We start from the raw sequence: 17,554 nt of genomic DNA on the forward strand, positions 1-17,554 counted from the left end.
CCCCCCCACACCCTCCACCACCCTTGGCCCAGCCTAGCCACAGGCCTACTGTTTTCACTGGGTCTAGACACACATGCCAGTATTGATAAAACAAGAGTATGATGTGGTGGGCTGCTCAACAAGGAGGAAGTCGTGGAGTGAGCCTTCCCTCCTTCTTCACGATGAAATGGACTCAACTGCTGAAGTATGACTGAATGTTTTGGGTTATAGGGCTTTATGAGAGGCTTTGGAGAGTGCAGTGGATTTCCTCTGTGTACCTTGGGTTGTACTGTATATGTCTTTGTCTGCGGGTTCGCAATGTATATGCAATGTAAAATCCTTTGTGTTAATTGAACCCTTGAAGGGTCCATTTGATTACATTTTGTATAGACTCAGAGTTGGATAAGTTAACACTGAGAGTTTACTGCATACTGTACTGTATATGTTTGTCTTGTGCGTGCGCACACGCAGTTAGAGTTAAAGAGTTAGAGACTTGAATTCATGGATATTGTTTCATCTTTCGGTCATCAAACTATTTGGCTTAGGAATGCGACAAAAACAAAAAACGAATTCATGAATTCAAGTCTCCATGGGGTGACTTATCGATAGGGAAAAAGTCATTTTGCGGGTGAACTATCCCTTTAAGTGTGTATGCAGCGCACACTCTTCTCACATCTTTCTGTACAGGTGAGTGAGATTGCATTTCTATAAACATCTGAGTGTTGTCTGCATGACTGTACACATGTGTATACATATACTGTATCTGAACGTGCAGTTCATGTGTGTGCGTGCGTGCATGTGTTTATAAACACTGCAGCAGAGTAAAACACATAGCAGTATTATGAGTCAGTCTCTCCCACAGCTGTTGGCCCGAAGTGCCCCTCACCGTGGGACGGGTCAGCATGGGCCAGAGCAGACGCCTCATCATCAGGATGAGATGATAGCTCACTTTGTACTTCTCACTTTTCTGCTGACTCCCCCTATATTTAGTAGTCTGTGGAATGGTGTTTGGTTTCCAAACGGGCTTACTTTGCATGTTGCGGTGTGCGATTCCCCGTTCAAAATAGAAGAATAATGATGTCTGCGATGTGGCCACGTCTTCTGGTCCGGGGAGATGAAGCCTTGTTTACGTTCAGGTGTAAAACAATACTCTTGCTTGTGAGGCGTTTGTTTATTTACCCCGACTATTTTCCATGACCACTGCTCTTCGTTTATTACAAAACTTAACTGCATGTGTCTTGGTTGACGCCCCGAATCACTGTAGAAAGTTAAACGAATGAAATTCTGTACTGCATGCCGCCCATGTAACTGTATGGTCTGGACGCCCATGTAATTGTAAGGTCTGTAAAAGGTTCCAATGGGTCAAAAAATTCCCATAAAACTCTTACCTTGTAATATCCAAATATTAATATTGAAATATCGTCTCCCCGTGTCTCTCCAGCTCTCTTCAGGAAACACAAAATAGGTTTTCAATTCAATTCAATTCAATTCAATTCAATCTATATTTCAGACCCAGGAAGATCCATGGACCATATCACAAAAACAAAACAAAAAAACACAATTAAAAAAATGTGAGCAGACTAAATTCGAACTTGCAACACTAACAAATTGAAGCTGATAAATTACCTTTTTGGTGATAAAATTTGACTTTAGATTTTGATTTTTTTTACACCAAGAAAATATCACTTACGCCAGATTCATTAATTGATCAATTCATTAATTAATCAATGTACTTGTTTCTATTTGCATTTGACATGGTAAATACAGCCTGAGTAAATAACTCCTGTTTCCATTCTATTCCCATTATTTCCTGATATTTCTCACAAATTCCTCATAAATTCCCATTCATTCCCATGGAAAGGTTCCACCTTGAATATGGATAGTCCAAAGCTTAGTGTTTTCAGCTGACAACTTTTAGAAGATGCCGCAGCAGCAGTCATGAAACGGACGCATTTCAGCCCCCTCAGGCCTTCGTCAGTGGCCTGAGGTGCCGAAAACTGTGGATTGTTCCACCTTGAACCTTCCCAGAAGTTTGCAACCCTAGGTCTGTATAATGTCCATGTAACTGTAAGGTCTTCTGCTGGGTGCATTGTGGTCAGAACATGTGGCAGTAATACAGTGGCTGGGTTGATGGTGCTGATGGCAGGGTTGGGTGTTTGGTCAGCTGCAGAGAAGGGTCTGGTTAGAGGGTTGCCGCTCTCACATCACAACAAGATAAACCTTGGTCAGTTTCTGCAACCCGAGGCCATCCTCTGCTGTAGGTGACTTTCTCACGGTCTTCTTTACCTTACAGCATGTTTTAGACGTGCTGAGCTACGTTTCTTTTTCCAGCTTTAACGCAGACTGGCAGATCTAGTATGTATGCACCCATTATGGAATAACGTATTACTTAATTGTTCAAAGTTAGCGTGCTATAATAAGGGCCGTACTATGAAGACCTTTTTGTGGGAATTCACAGGTGTTTATTTGCATTTCACTTTCACAAAGAGCAAGAATGGTCTCGCAAACATTAGGCCTAATTCTACTTCTGGTTTATGATATATACAGTACAGTACTGACAACAGGGAAATGTCACACACTCCTCCTTAATTTACCAGGTGTCACATATTGTAGGCCTACACATTATATTGTATTTATGTATAATTCATACTTGATTATTCTTCATCCTCGGGGCCTTATTGTTTAGTTTGACTTGAGAATGTTTTTCTGAAATGATGTTAACAGTTTTCAAACTTGTTGCTTGCCTATTACATGTCATACACTGTTGTTTATTTAAGAGGGAACTGTCTATTATGATGGTGCTGATAACCTCAGTCCCAAACATATAGGCTAAATGAAAACAATTCACTAAAATGACTACAGTTTGAATGAGAATTTTTATTTCACACCAAATATATCAGCACAGAAGCCAGACATCATGGTACTGCGTTCATTTTACTTGAGAAGGACCACATTCAGGACCACAATGGAAATAAGGCCCTTGGGCTTTTTGTGTTATCCTTTTAACAATCATTGTAAATCGTACCTCTGTACTAATTGCCAACTGTTAATAAAGTATTCAATCAATCAATCAAAGCAAACAACATGCCACAATTATATGATATATGGACCTTTATTGATCCCGTGGGGGAAATTCTGTCGCCAGAGGCAGCAAGTTACAGATACAGAGTAATGAAAGTACTGTCAGGTATGAAACTAGGGGTCAGGGGAAGAATACCATCACACAAAGCACCATCAATAACAGTCTACAAAAGTATATATACACCTATGATCTGCATATTGGAATGGTCCAGCACGTTATACTGTAGCAAGAAGTCTTTCTTCTATAAAAGCAAACATGTACTTAATCTTCCAGGTGTTATTGCTCCATTAATCCAGACTCATTAATACTGCCAAGCCATAGCTCACAAGCTCAGATGTTAAACCCTCTCCCTGTTACAACAGCTCATCCTTATATAGTGTTTGAACAAGCAAAAATACAGTCACCAATCATTGTCTTGACATTTCCATTCTTGGTCAGCTTGGCAAGCACCCGGCAAGTCTTCAGTCAGCTTGGCGCCTTTCTCGTGGTCATCTCTCTGATCACGTCGAACAGCCTTCATCTCTCCCTATTCATTCAGAATGTATAGTTAATGGGTGCATTCCTGCTACTGGTTACCCCTGACCTACTACAAATGTTTAACCGTTTACGACCCCTATCGATCACTCCACACACTCAAAATAACCTTGGGTCTGCAATGTTTAACCATACGCTACAAACATTATAAACCTTAACATCCTCATGCACATGCATAAATATAATCCTATTTCCTCAACCTCCAACACCCTCCATGTATCTGTGTCTTCTACTCTATACAGTATGTGACTTATTGCTATGCATGAAATATATTATTTTGTATAATTTCTTTCAGATGGAAATATACTATGTATCTGTATTCTTCCCCTATTGGTGCTGTATGTCCAAGATGAAAGATCCACTACTTTTTGCATTTAAAAAAAGTTCTGATCGTGTCAGTGAGACAGGAAAGGCGGAAGAGAGAGAGAGAGGGGATGACATCATGCATCAAAGAGCCTTGGATCAGATTCAGACCCGGTCCAACTGCGGGTTTAGCCTTATTCAATTAAATTCAATTCAAAAGAGCTTTATTGGCATGAGAAAACAATCGTTTACATTGCCAAAGCAAGTGTCAAAATATAATAAAAAACTGTTGAAAATGTGGAAAGCATAATACAGTTGGAGGGGGTACAGCGTTGTGTAAACAGAGCTGTCACATTGTGTCGTTACAGTATATACATGTTATATGTACAGGGAATAAAGCTTTTTGAGACAAATAGCAGCAATCCTTTGCAGTCACTTTGGGATAACTTTTTCTCAGAATTATTTAAATAGTATACAAAAAAAGCCTCAGATTTAAAACGCGTTTAAAGGTAGCAGCTCTGTGTATATGTGCAATAGGTCTAGAGGTCTATACTCGGGACACTCAATGGTTAGTAGTCCTTAGGGTGGTTGTATTCCATTGGCTAACCTTCTTTTATCGCAACAGTTCACAAATCTTGCTGCTGTCTTCGCACATTGTTGTATTTCTCCCAGTAGGTATATGGAAGTTTTCTGTCATTGGTCATGTTTTTAAACTCACTTTGGGTGTATGTAATAATCTGTGGAAAGTATGTGTCTCTGGTATAGTGGGCAGGTGGTTAGAAAGTGTAGCTCTGTTTCCACCACATTTTGTGTGCAGTGTGTGCATAGTCTTCCCTTGGGAGCGAGGTCTGTCTTATTCATGTGGTAAGCACTCTTACTCAGGTGAGCCACCCCGGAGCCACCCCAGACCTATACCACTTTTAAGTGAACAATTAATTCAAGAAGGTCATCCCACCCAGCGTTTCATTTCTTCCTCTTTTGAAATGGACCACTTCACTCACTCTTATAGCCCTCTGTCTGTAGGTAAGTGCTCTGTGACAACACACATCGCTGCCAGGGAGAATCTCAATGCCAAACATTTGAGCCCTCTGCCTGTAGAAGGCCTCTGTCTGTCTCTGTCTGTGATCTGTGACTGGGGTTCAGTGAGGCTGAATGGGGGAAAACCTCCCTGTTGTGTCTGGCTCAAGTCTCCCTCAGTGGAGGTCTTTTCTGCTTGAGTAGCGGGGCACTTCCATTGGAAGCCCATACCCAGGACACTTATAGAGGAAAGAAAGAATGTGCTGTTTCGTGAAGATGTTTTTCTCTGGAGCTATGTAAATGGCACTCAACAGGAACAGTTCCCTCTTCTCAGCTCATCTGGAAATCGCATGTCCCTGTGACATCATCATTTTAACATTCTTCTCACGGGCCATGGTCAAATGTAAAGTGTGTAAGGGTCATACATTTTTGGGCCATATCTTATCTCCGCCTCTGAGAGATTTGCGAGCCATTTACTTCACTCCAACTCCATTCGGGTTAGTTATTTGCTGATATTATCATCAGGGGAGAAAATTGCAAAAGATTTAGTGATGGCTTTTCATATTGAATGTGAGAAAACATAACGAGAGAATTGTGCATGAAGACAGATTCATAGGGGTCTTAATGCCGTGCTAAGTGGGCCACCCCTTAGGGTGAAGAAATCCAAACCGTGGCATTAAGGAATTTAACTCTATGCGGGGTCAGTTGTTACTTTAAACTGTAACCAAGGGAGTGGTTTTGTTGTCAGTCTCCGCCTGCCTTGCCCTTTACAAGCCCGCTGTTTAGACGGAGCTATGTGTGGTTGCGACAGATGGAGATTACAAGGCTGGGGCAACAGCAATGTTTAAGCTTCTGAACCTTTAGAAAGGGGGGGGGGGGGGGGAGTCCCAACAAACAAACCCTCCCTTTGATCTCCGTGGAAAAGCGCAAAAAAAAGAACTTTATCAGTTTCGGAGAACATTGACTTTGATCTCTCATGTTTGACCATCTGGTGAACTAATTACCCGTTACCTTTATGGTGCTGGTTTTTGGGGTGGGTATGGGCAGTGGTTCGAGGTGAAAGGGTGGCACTGCCCAGTGAGCAGATTACAGGTTCGGTCGCTTCCCACTGCTTCTGGAACATGGAGCTGCGGGCGGCACACGTGTTGGCACAGGGCTCGGGTACTTCAGATGTGGTCTGCAGCATGTGGAAGCATTCTAGTGTTTAGCCTGCCCAGCCCTGCCTGTGGCTCCCAGGGGGACAGTGAGAGAAAGCATTTCCACCAGTTTATCATCGAAAAACTGTGCATTGAACAAACAATGGTGTGTGTGTGTGTGTGTGTGTGTGTGTGTGTGTGTGTGTGTGTGTGTGTGTGTGTGTGTGTGTGTGTGTGTGTGTGTGTGTGTGTGTGTGTGTGTGTGTGTGTGTGTGTGTGTGTGTGTGTGTGTGTGTGTGTGTGTGTGTGTGTGTGCATGGCTGGTCATATTTGGGTGCATTATTTGTATGATATGATGTCACAGTTTGTTTCTGCAGCATACAAGCTGACAGCTGAGTTCCTGTGACACATGTTCCATGTTTGGTCTATTAGATTAACACCACAACAGCCAGAGGGGAAGTTCTGTGTGTGCTCTGTGGCTTTCTCTATGACATCTGAACCGCAACACCTCCTTCCACAGCATCTTATCACCCCGTGCTCCCTTCCTCTATTTACCCTGGGCTATGCGAGGAGAATGGTTTTCATCAATGGCTATTTAAGAATGCTTCGCCCAGGCGGACAAACAAAACGTTAGACAAACAAGGGGCTGAGGGGTTGAGGGGATTGGCGGATCTGTGCATGTGCTGAGACCGGGGGGTGATGCTGAGCCAATATTCAAGTCACAAGTCAAAGAACTGCCAAAACTGGCATCACGAGTTCCCACGGTTCTGTTGCCAGGTTCTGCACGCCATTTTGCTTTAATCTTCCATGCCATCAAAGCCCGCTGTGGAAAGGCGGTCCCCCTGCGCCTGCTCTCACTCCATACCGGTTGCCCAACCCTAACCCAACCATCCATGACCCCAATCAGAAAGTCACTTCACAGGCCAGTGTTTCCCCTCCGTCTCTGCCAAGCTCCATGCTCCATTGTCATTGAGTCGTTAATTGGTCAGTTTGGGCCGGGTTCCATTTCACATATGACACTGGCAGTCTTTGAGGGCCCACGGAGCCGTGTGGATAATTACTCTTAATGAGACCATGGCTCCACTCACTCACAGAACCAGGCCCTGGTATATTAGGCACCTCTGACACAACAAGCCTTCACTGTGTATCTCACTAAAGATAGTTTTTTTTGTAAAGAAACAAATGAAGACAAAGAGAGCATTTTTTGTATGCACTGAGTGTGTGTGTGCATGTGTATAATGTCTATGTGTTTGTGAGTGGTACACTGTCAGCCCTTTTATGTCAAAGAAAGGGTGAGTGAACACGACTGCTAAGCGTGTCAGCGAATACTATATGCAACTTCGTCCATGTACTGTGTGTGTGTGTGTGTGTGTGTGTGTGTGTGTGTGTGTGTGTGTGTGTGTGTGTGTGTGTGTGTGTGTGTGTGTGTGTGTGTGTGTGTGTGTGTGTGTGTGTGTGTGTGTGAGAGGACTGGATCAACATTTTATATAGTCCTACATTAAACTCAGCTCGCATCATGTATTTTAAGGCTCCACTGTGCTCTGTCATATTCTTCATGGTCAGCTCAGGAAGAGCTGTATAATGGTCTAACTGCTGTCCCAAACCTCTAAAGACACACACACACACACGACACACGACACACGACACACACACACACACACACACACACACACACACACACACACACACACACACACACACACACACACACACACACACACACACACACACACACTGTGTGTGTGTGCTTTGTGATGTCAACCACACTGGCTCTCAAAAAAATAGATTTGGTTGTAATTCAGAGCTGAGCTACTGTCTATTTGAGAGCCCTTAAGTACAGACTGTGTCAGGCCTCATGAAGTGACACGGACGCAAAAAGGGAACAGTACTTCAGTGGCTGAAATAACAACAGCCGACGCTCTTGTTTCATTCATGCTTAAATGATTTTAGGGACTGGAACAAATTAAATGGGTGCGGGTGTGTGTCAGTGTGTGTGTGTGCATGAATAGTGTGTCATTACGCTTAAACAGACCTGTTGATGTGACTGGTAGACAACAACCAAAGCACAACCATTTTCAGGAAATGTTCTGCTAAAGTGAAAATGGCATGTTTTGAATATCTTTCCCTGTGGAGGAGTTTGACAGTCGTTCGTCTTAACATTCATTGAGCAAAACAAACTCAGTGTAAATCTGACAAGATTCAATAATGGGCCTGAATTACAGACAGCTTAGCTGCCTAGAAATATATCTCTCTGACGTCACAATAACACCACTTCTTCTCCTCTGACAGATGACTGTCTTCTCAACTGGCGGAGGAAGCAGGTTCACAGGTCTGAGTGTTCAAGGTTACAACCCTGACGTGTGTGTTTATCAATAGGGGTCAGGGGTGCGAGAGGAAATAGATAGGAGAGGTCAAGGGTTGCCAGTGAAACAGGTAATTGGACAGGGCCTCAGCGTTGGCACAGGTGTGAGCGTTTCACAAGTCTATACGTTTCTGTGGTTGCATTGGCGTTTCTGAAGATGTTCAGAGAGCGGTATGTCACACTAGAGTGTGAGCTAACAGTGGGCTCTCTGGACACAGATGAGCCAGCAGGGTTAATCTGTGAACCCATGGCCACTGTCCGAGCAAACAGCCCAGCGGAACACAGAACAGAGGGCACGTTTAACGGACCATAACTCATCTTCCTGGAATGTTTGAATAGACTGGACCGATGAATGTTTTCCTGATTACTAGACTGCTACTAGACAAAGTTCAGAGTGTTCACAGCATGCCTAGCTAGTGACGGTAAATGTCAAGAGGCTGGAACATGTTCCATGGAGATGTCCAGGTGGTGCCAGGGTAAAGTTCCTGCCCACCACTGACTCTGGTTCGATCCCGACAGGGGAGTGCTGTCTTTTACTAGTCACTGAGTGCAAGTGACTCCTACAGGTTGTTTGGGGCACCTGTTCACAAGGGAGTGGAACTGGGAGGGATATACAGTATGTTCCTATGCACGCGTTATGCCCTCCTGCTGAAACTCAATTTACCAATTTCTAAGTAACATACTGTAGGCATTTCTGATGATGATGATGGCATTTCTAAGGCTTCGTCCACACGTACACGGGTATTTTCATAAACGTAGCTTTTTATATGCGTTTTGGGGGGTTCGTCCACACGCAAACGCGTTTTTGCTCCATGTAAACGCATCTTTTGGAAAACTCCTGCCACAGTGTATATTTTTAAAAACTCCGGCTATGTGTTCCCGTGTGGACACGGTGAACGGAGTTTTTGCATGGGTCGTTTAACGTTTAGCCGTTGTCGTGTGGACAGAGAGATTTTTTTAAACAGGGCTGTGTAGACGCGGAGGTTTTCAAAAACGAAAACGAAATATCTGCGTTTATGAAAATACCCGTGTACGTGTGGACGAAGCCTAAGTAACAACAACATACGAACAAGTGACCAAGATATTGCATATCTGCATGTTAAACTAACATAATCAATCAAAGGTGATAAAATGGGAGAGAAGTGCTTGGGGGCGGTCGGCCTCTAAATGCTTCACTCAACTCAATACTGATGACAGTCTCATAGCTTTCATTGTTGAAACTGGGTATCTAACAATTAGAGCATTGCAGAACGGATCCAAAGTCTTTAGGGTGGTCTTTCATCTTGTGGCGGTGACATGACTGGTTTCCAACACAGTGCACGTAGGTTTGTTAGTGGCTGTGTACATTCTGGAACTTGTAAATAAAGTTCCAAACCGGGTTGTATATCGAAGTCTCTCTCTCTCTCTCTCTCTCTTCTCTCTCTCTCTCTCTCTCTCTCTCTCTCTCTCTGTGTGTCTGTCTCTCTATCTCTCCCTCTCTCTATATCTCCATCTTCTACTTTTGACTCATTTTGACTCATTAACCCATTAAGACCTGAGGCCGATTCTACAAATGCCTTCTAAATCAGTAGTTCTCACACTTTCAAGATTACGTTTTTAGCGGTGCCAGCCGCTCTACCTTTGACTATGTCCGTCCGTATGTCCGTATGTCCGTTTGTCCGTTTGTCCGTTTGAGCACGGGCTTTAAACAGCTATGACTCCAGTTCGCAGCATGCCAGCAAGTCCAAATTTGGTATGTGGACTTAGACCACCAATAGGGACGAGCATTGATTGCTGAAGCCCCGCCCCGCCCTATTATAGCGCCACCAGGAGGCCACTGGCTTTAAAACAGCTATAACTCCAGTTTGCAGCATGCCACCAAGTCCAAATTTGGTATGTGGACTTACACCACCAATAGGGACGAGCATTAATTGCTGAAGCCCCGCCCCGCCCTATTATAGCGCCACCAGGAGGCCACTCATCAAGGCACCGCTTCCTTCACACAGGGTGCGATTTTTTTTTCAAAAATAGCAGATGTACAAGCTTGTGACGCGCTGCAAGCTTGTACATCTGCTATTTTTGAATAGGCAACGCAGAATTCTAAAATGACACGGATGCTTTCCTGGTTTTAATGGTTTCCAAGTAGCTGACACCATGGTGCACAGTCATTTGTAGAGCTGTTATTTGTTAGCATGTGGGAAGCTAACAGTGGCTGGTGTGTTCTGTTCTCTGCAGGGCATGGCCTTCTCCCTGGAGGAGCGTCTTCAGCTGGGCATCCACGGGCTGCTGCCTCCCTGCTTCATCAGCCAGGACGTCCAGCTGCTCCGCGTAATCAAGAACTACGAGTTGAAGAAAGACGACCTTGACAGGTGAGAGACTCGCGTAGGCAGAGACACACACACGCACGCACGCACGCACGCACACGCACACACACACACACACACACACACACACACACACACACACACACACACACACACACACACACACACACACACACACACACACACACACACACACACACACACACACACACACACACACACACAGATGTGCATACACTCACTACCTCCTCCTGATGTAGTGAGTTACAGAACATTCTTGTTGTCATTCTTCTGTCATCCATTTTTCTTCCTTGCCCCAAATCAGCAGTCCCTCCAGTGGCTGCTTTTGGACGTAGCCTCTTATCTATCTTTTAGGGGATCCCCTGCCTCTGTGCTGAGAGAGAGAGAGAGAGAGAGAGAGAGAGAGAGAGAGAGAGAGAGAGAGAGAGAGAGAGAGAGAGAGAGAGAGAGAGAGAGAAGAGAGAGAGAGAGAGAGAGAGAGAGAGAGAGAGAGAGAGAGAGAGAGAGAGAGAGAGAGAGAGAGAGAGAGAGAGAGAGAGAGAGAGAGAGAGAGAGAGAGAGAGAGAGAGAGAGAGAGAGAGAGAGAGAGAGAGAGAGAGAGAGACCTCAGGAACGGGGATCATACATCTGGAAGCCTTCAAAAGAGGAGAGTGAGATTACGGATCACTCCTCTGAGATCTCCGTTCATCTACTAACACCTTACTGTTTACTGAACAAAGCTCTGCTGCTCCATTCCTCGCTCTCTACGTCTCTCTCTCTCTCTCTCTCTCTCTCTCTCTCGCTCTCTCTCTCTCTCTCTCTCTCTCTCTCACTTAGTGTTTCTCCATCTCCTCCCTGTTCCCTCTGGCTTTCTGGTGGGTTTTGACAACTTCCACAGGGACCAAATGAATTTCATTTATTTTGCATGCTTCATTAGAATCCTTTTGGGGGGGGTTATGTAATACAATGTACCGCCACATGCAAACATTTTAGCTTGGTCTCTTTGATGAATTGCTCCATCATCATAGATACCAACCACATGCTTGTAGTTGGTTTGAACTGAAATCATAATAGTTTACTGTTCTGGATTATGTTGAGGGCTCCAGTTGTTTTTATGTGTGTTTTGAATTGCCAATTTGCAATCTGTCAGTCAGCCATTTCCATTTCCATCAACTGTGACTCGTAATAATGCCAAAGATTAGGGAGTTTTGATTTGGCCCGTGATTGTTGAGACAGGATTTCAACGTCAACAAGAGCTATTGAGCTACTTAATATCCGTCATGATTTTCCATTGGAGTGAGGCGTAGCAGCAGCATAGCGTCAGTGTCTAAAAACAGTCATTATGTGCTCGTCATTGCCATTCCCATGCCCTATCAATGTCACTGACAATCTATCTCCTGGTCCTGTGTGCCTTCCAGCCATGGGCTGAGGTCCAGTGGATTAGGGAGTGCTATTTGCCTGTCATTGCTCAAGTCTTTGTTTACATACATGCTGTTCCCCGAGTAAAGCCATCTTTGGATTTATTGTTGGACCCTGTCCTTTTTTAAAAATAGTATTTTATGACCCTTCTTTAACCACATTAACCGTAGTGTCCCTATTCTGGGCATGATGTCATAATAGGCGAATATTTGATGAAAACTTGCAAACATCTGGTGAAAATAGCCGATCTACAAGCCCATAAGCTCGTGTTGTGAGCCTGTAGATCGGCTATTTTCAACAAACAGATTTGATGTAGAAAGGTAAAAAAGAGGGGGCCAAGTATAGACGCCCGGGGACCACGGTCTACAAAGTATATAGTCAGGTTGCTTAGGACCAGATTTTAGGAAAATGTGGACACAGCATTTTTTCTATATGCTCTCCATCACCATAAGTTTCATTTTGGACGGGGTGCCACGTCATCAAGATGGCAGAAGGCGGCCATCTTGGATTTCAAAGATGGCCACCATGGGAATATCAACAAGTGACTATTTTTGCCATGATTTGGACATTTGGTTCATTCTGGCAATATATCTGATATGAGCGGTGCGTCATAATCAGGGGTGCACATAACTGGTGCGCAGGTGCGCATGCGCACCCAAAATAAAAAATGCGCACCACATCAGGCGACGCGAGGCGCTTTTGCGCACCAACAGCTGGGACAGGAATTTCCAAGCTTTTATTTTTTAGCAAAACTAAAAAATAAAAGCCTGGAGATCGAGGCTAGGAATTTACTTCCTGAAGCCACACTCACACAATCACTCTAAAGCACCCGTCGGCCCCATGTACAGCCATTAGGCACAGGGGTAGAGATATGACTCGCGTCGCCTCGCATCGCCTCGCATTGCCTCGCTGCGTACACGCAGCCAGCAGCGGCTGTTAGAGGCACTCGTCACCGTTGATGAACGCACCGTAATGGTGCAAAATATGCCGTGAACTGTCATTTACTTGACTAATTAGTAAATGATGATAAACACACAAAATGAGAAACACATGGCGTGGCTTCGATGTGGATCTCTGCCATCATGGTGAGGATGTCATATTGATGACATCACTCTTGCCCAATTGTGGAGGGGGCGGCATCCTGCACACATCGGTGTTGCTAGGCATGCATGGCAACCGATTATGTTGTGAGTGAGGTCAGACCAAAGCTCTGCTCAGATATATGAGGTGTGAAGTTACTTTAGACTTCCACTTCTAGACCAGAAGATGGTGTGTCCACACGTGTTGTGAGAGAAAGGTATATAGAACTTTCGTAGACAAGAATACAGGGAGATAGAGAGGGCACATTTTCCAGCCTCAACAGAACCTACAACTCTGTTCCCATCACAGTCCATGTACAGCAGCAGCGCTGACCATGAACCGCCACTCCTGGGAGGAGTGTGGTCCCAATCCTCCCAGACTAAGCTCTCCTGTTCTGAGTGTACCTTCACGTCTCATCCGAGCCACGACGACCTCAACAGCCAACCGCTGAGGCATGGACATATCTGCTCAGAGGCCCGTCAGCAAATAGTCAGCTCTGTAACCAGCCGGAAACAAGGAGACACAGACCCACCAAAATCTCAAAGTCAAGTCATCAACGGTTTACCGAGGTTTTAACTCAACCAGGAGATGTAAAGAAAAATCAGACGATTTACAAAGGAAAGAAAACTCACATCTGTAAACAGTGTCACAAAAGTTTCAGTGAGTCAGGTAGACTGAACAGACACCAGCGTGTCCACACGGGAGAAAAGCCTTTCCACTGTAAACAGTGTGACAAGAGTTTCAGTGAGTTAGGTAGTCTGAGGAAACACCAGCGTGTCCACACGGGAGAAAAACCTTTCTACTGTAAACAGTGTAACAAGAGTTTCAGTCAGATAGGGAACCTGAAGACACACCAGCGTGTCCACACTGGAGAAAAACCTTTCCACTGTAAACTATGTGGCAAGAGTTTCAGTGTCTTAGATAGTCTTACAAAACACCAGCATGTCCATACGGGAGAAAAACCTTTCTACTGTAAACAGTGTAACAAAAGTTTCAATCAGATAAGTAACCTGAAGACACACCAGCGTGTCCACACTGGAGAAAAACCTTTCCACTGTAAACTATGTGACAAGAGTTTCAGTGTCTTAGATAGTCTTACGAAACACCAGCGTATTCACACTGGAGAAAAACCTTTCCACTGTAAACAGTGTGGCAAGAGTTTCAGTGAGTTAGGTAGTCTGAGGAAACACCAGCGTATTCACACTGGAGAGAAACCTTTCCACTGTAAACAGTGTGACAAGAGTTTCAATCAGATAAGTCACCTGAAGACACACCAGCGTGTCCACGCACCAGAGAAAAACCTTTCCACTGTAAACTATGTGACAAGAGTTTCAATGACTTAGATAGTCTTAATTATTTTTTGATATATTTGGTTCTTTAAATTTCAAATTTAATTTAGTAAGAGAGATGGAGGAGGGACATATATGCTTGTATGCAGCACACCACGCAAATATGGGCTTTTCTTAACCCCATATTAGCCACATTGACCATCCTGTGGCAGGAGTTGTTCATTGAAAACTCCTTTTTTCACAAATATAATAATATGGAATATCTCTTGTAACCATAGAGAGGTTGCAGATGCTGGAAGCGCACAGTGGGGTGTTTTGTTGTGTTTTATGGTTTTCACATCGTATATGAACATTTTGTGTGTGTTTTTTTTTTTGTTTAAAGGCTTTGAATATGAGGTAATTGTCTCCCAAGGGAAGCGTAATGGGAAAACTTAAATTCATTTCTCTGAATACAAATGGTTTGAATAATATAATAAAAAGGAAGCGGATTATCCAGAAACTCACTAAGGAAGGAGGAGAAATTATTTTTCTCCAGGAAACACACCTGAGCAAAGTAGAACATGCAAAATTGGAAAAATTAGCATCAGCCCAAGTTTTTTCCTCCTCCTTTACATCAGCTAAAAGGGGCGTGGCAGTTCTAATTAAAAATAATCTAATGTTTTAGTAGTGACAAATGTATCAGAGTTAAGGAAGGAAGGTACGGTCTTGTAACTGGAGAAATAGAAGAACAACATATATCCCTCATTAATGTATATAATCCACCGGGAAAAGGGGCAGATCTCATGAAAACAATTTTAACATTGATAATGACAGAAGGGAAGGGTATGATTATTATGGGGGGAGATCTGAATTTGACTATGAATCAGAAGGACACTCAGAGTAAAATAAAACATAAAGCAGAACAAGCAGCAGTGTTAATGAGAAAAGCTCAAACTGAGTTGGGACTAGTAGATGTCTGGCGCTGCTTACATCCCCAAGAAAAGGCTTTCACCTTTTTTTCTGGTGCACATGATGTTTACTCGAGACTGGATTATTTTTTCATGTTTAAGAATGAGATCTCAGAGGTCATACAATGCAAAATACTACCTATAACAATAACAGATCATGCACCAGTCATAATGGAGTTAAATTTGAAAAGGGAAAAGGGGGGAACTTTATGTAGGTTAAATAATTCCTTGCTGGATGATCAGTGTTTTAAGGAGAAAATAGAACGTAGTGTGAAGTCCTATCTTGAGATAAATGATAATGAGGAAGTGACATCTACAATATTGTGGGAAGCGGCAAAAGCAACAACAAGAGGAGAAATAATAGCATATTCATCCCAGAAAAAGAGGAAAAGAGAAAGAGAAAAATCAGTTTTGGAAAATAAAATAAAACATTTCAAGAACAGCATGAAGTAAATAAGGATAAAGAAATACAGAAACAATTGAACGCAGCTAAAAAAGTTCTGGACACAATTGAAATACAAGAAATCGAAAAGGATCTCATGCTGTGTAGGCAAACTTATTATGATAATAGCCCAAAAGCGCTGAAAATGTTAGCAAATAAATTAAAGAAACGGAAAGAAAAAACAGCAATAGCAACCATTAAGGATGAAAATGATATACAGTACTTCAAAGAGGGAAATCTAAAATAGCATCATGTACCCCAGAAACAGTAGATGCGAGTATGCAAAAAATTAAAGAGTATCTAACACCCTTAAACTTTCCTACAGTAACTGACAACCAAAATAGCGATTTAGTTAAGCCAATAACAGAGGCAGAAATTACAAAGGTTATCCAGAAAGGTAAAACTGGAAAGAGCCCAGTAAGTGATGGTTTCACAAATAAAATGTATAAGTGCTTTAGACCCTTGGTTGTACCTATTCTAAGCAGAGTCTTCAATGATATCCTACAAACAGGGAAGTGGCCAGACACATGGCACTCAATCATTACTGTTATACCAAAATAAGGAAAAGACTTGACAAATTGTTCATCCTATAGACCGATATCTCTCTTAAATGTAGATCAGAAGATATTCACTTTGATTATAGCCAACAGACTCTCATACTGTATGTACTTCCAGATATAATTAATTTAGACCAAACGGGTTTTGTTAGGAATCGCCTCTTAAGTGATAATGTGAGCCGCACACTTAAAAAAATAGATCAAACAGAGGAATAAAACAAGGAGATCCGATATCACCTCAAATGTTTAATTTATGTATTGAACCTCTAGCAGAACATATTAGGGAAAATAATAAACTAAAGGGAGTTAAAGCACATACATTGGCAATGTATGCAGATACAGAAATATGTAAATCCTTGCCCATTTTATTAGAGGAAATAACAAACTATGGAGTTATGTCTGGCTATAAGTTAAATTTAAATAAAACAGAAGCTATGTTAGTGGGTGGTTATTTGGAAAAATATTTAAAAAAACAGTTTAATATCAAATGGGATCAGAATAAAGTTAGATATCTGGGAGTAAACATACCTAATAATCTAGATGAACTATATCACTGTGATTACGGGCCACTGGAAAACTCTGTAAAACAAGATTTGAGTAGGTGGAAAATAATACCCTCTACCTTACTGGAAAGAATTAAGATTATCAAAATGAATGTTTTGCCACTCTTCCTATTTCTATTCCAAAACCTGCCATTATACATATCACCTGCATATCTTCATGTATGGGAGGGACTGATGAGAAAGTTTATATGGGATGCAAAGAAGCCAAGAGTTAAACTCAAAACCCTACAACAAGACAAAGACAGAGGAGGTCTGGCGTTACCTAATTTATTTCATTATTATTACGCAGCACAGTTAAAACCCATTTTAATCTGGATGAATAATAAGATGAGCCCTAAATGGAAGCTCATAGAGTCTAATCTGGTTGAACTACTCAGCACCTTGATCTTTGCATCCTATAATAAAATACAGACTAAAACACTCAATCATTCTATACGTAATACATTTAAAATTTGGAAAACGATATGTAAAATAAGTAAAGTTAAAGAACAAGAAATTACCTGTATGAGAGAAATGTCATGTGACTCAGATTTCACTCCAA

At 42.7% G+C, this 17,554-nt stretch overlaps 1 protein-coding gene across 1 annotated transcript in view; it reads left to right on the forward strand.

Moving 5' to 3' along the window:
• The window catches only part of me1 (malic enzyme 1, NADP(+)-dependent, cytosolic), a 110,604-nt gene that overhangs the window by 23,406 nt on the left and 69,644 nt on the right, over positions 1-17,554 (forward strand). Inside the window, exon 2 of the mRNA XM_084052863.1 lies at positions 10,628-10,761. Within this exon, the coding sequence (XP_083908989.1) occupies positions 10,628-10,761 (134 nt within the window). The remainder of the gene's footprint in view (positions 1-10,627; positions 10,762-17,554) is intronic.

The sequence above is a fragment of the Gymnoscopelus microlampas genome (genome assembly GCF_963454915.1).
Source record: "Gymnoscopelus microlampas genome assembly, chromosome: 3".
NCBI lineage: Eukaryota > Metazoa > Chordata > Actinopteri > Myctophiformes > Myctophidae > Gymnoscopelus > Gymnoscopelus microlampas.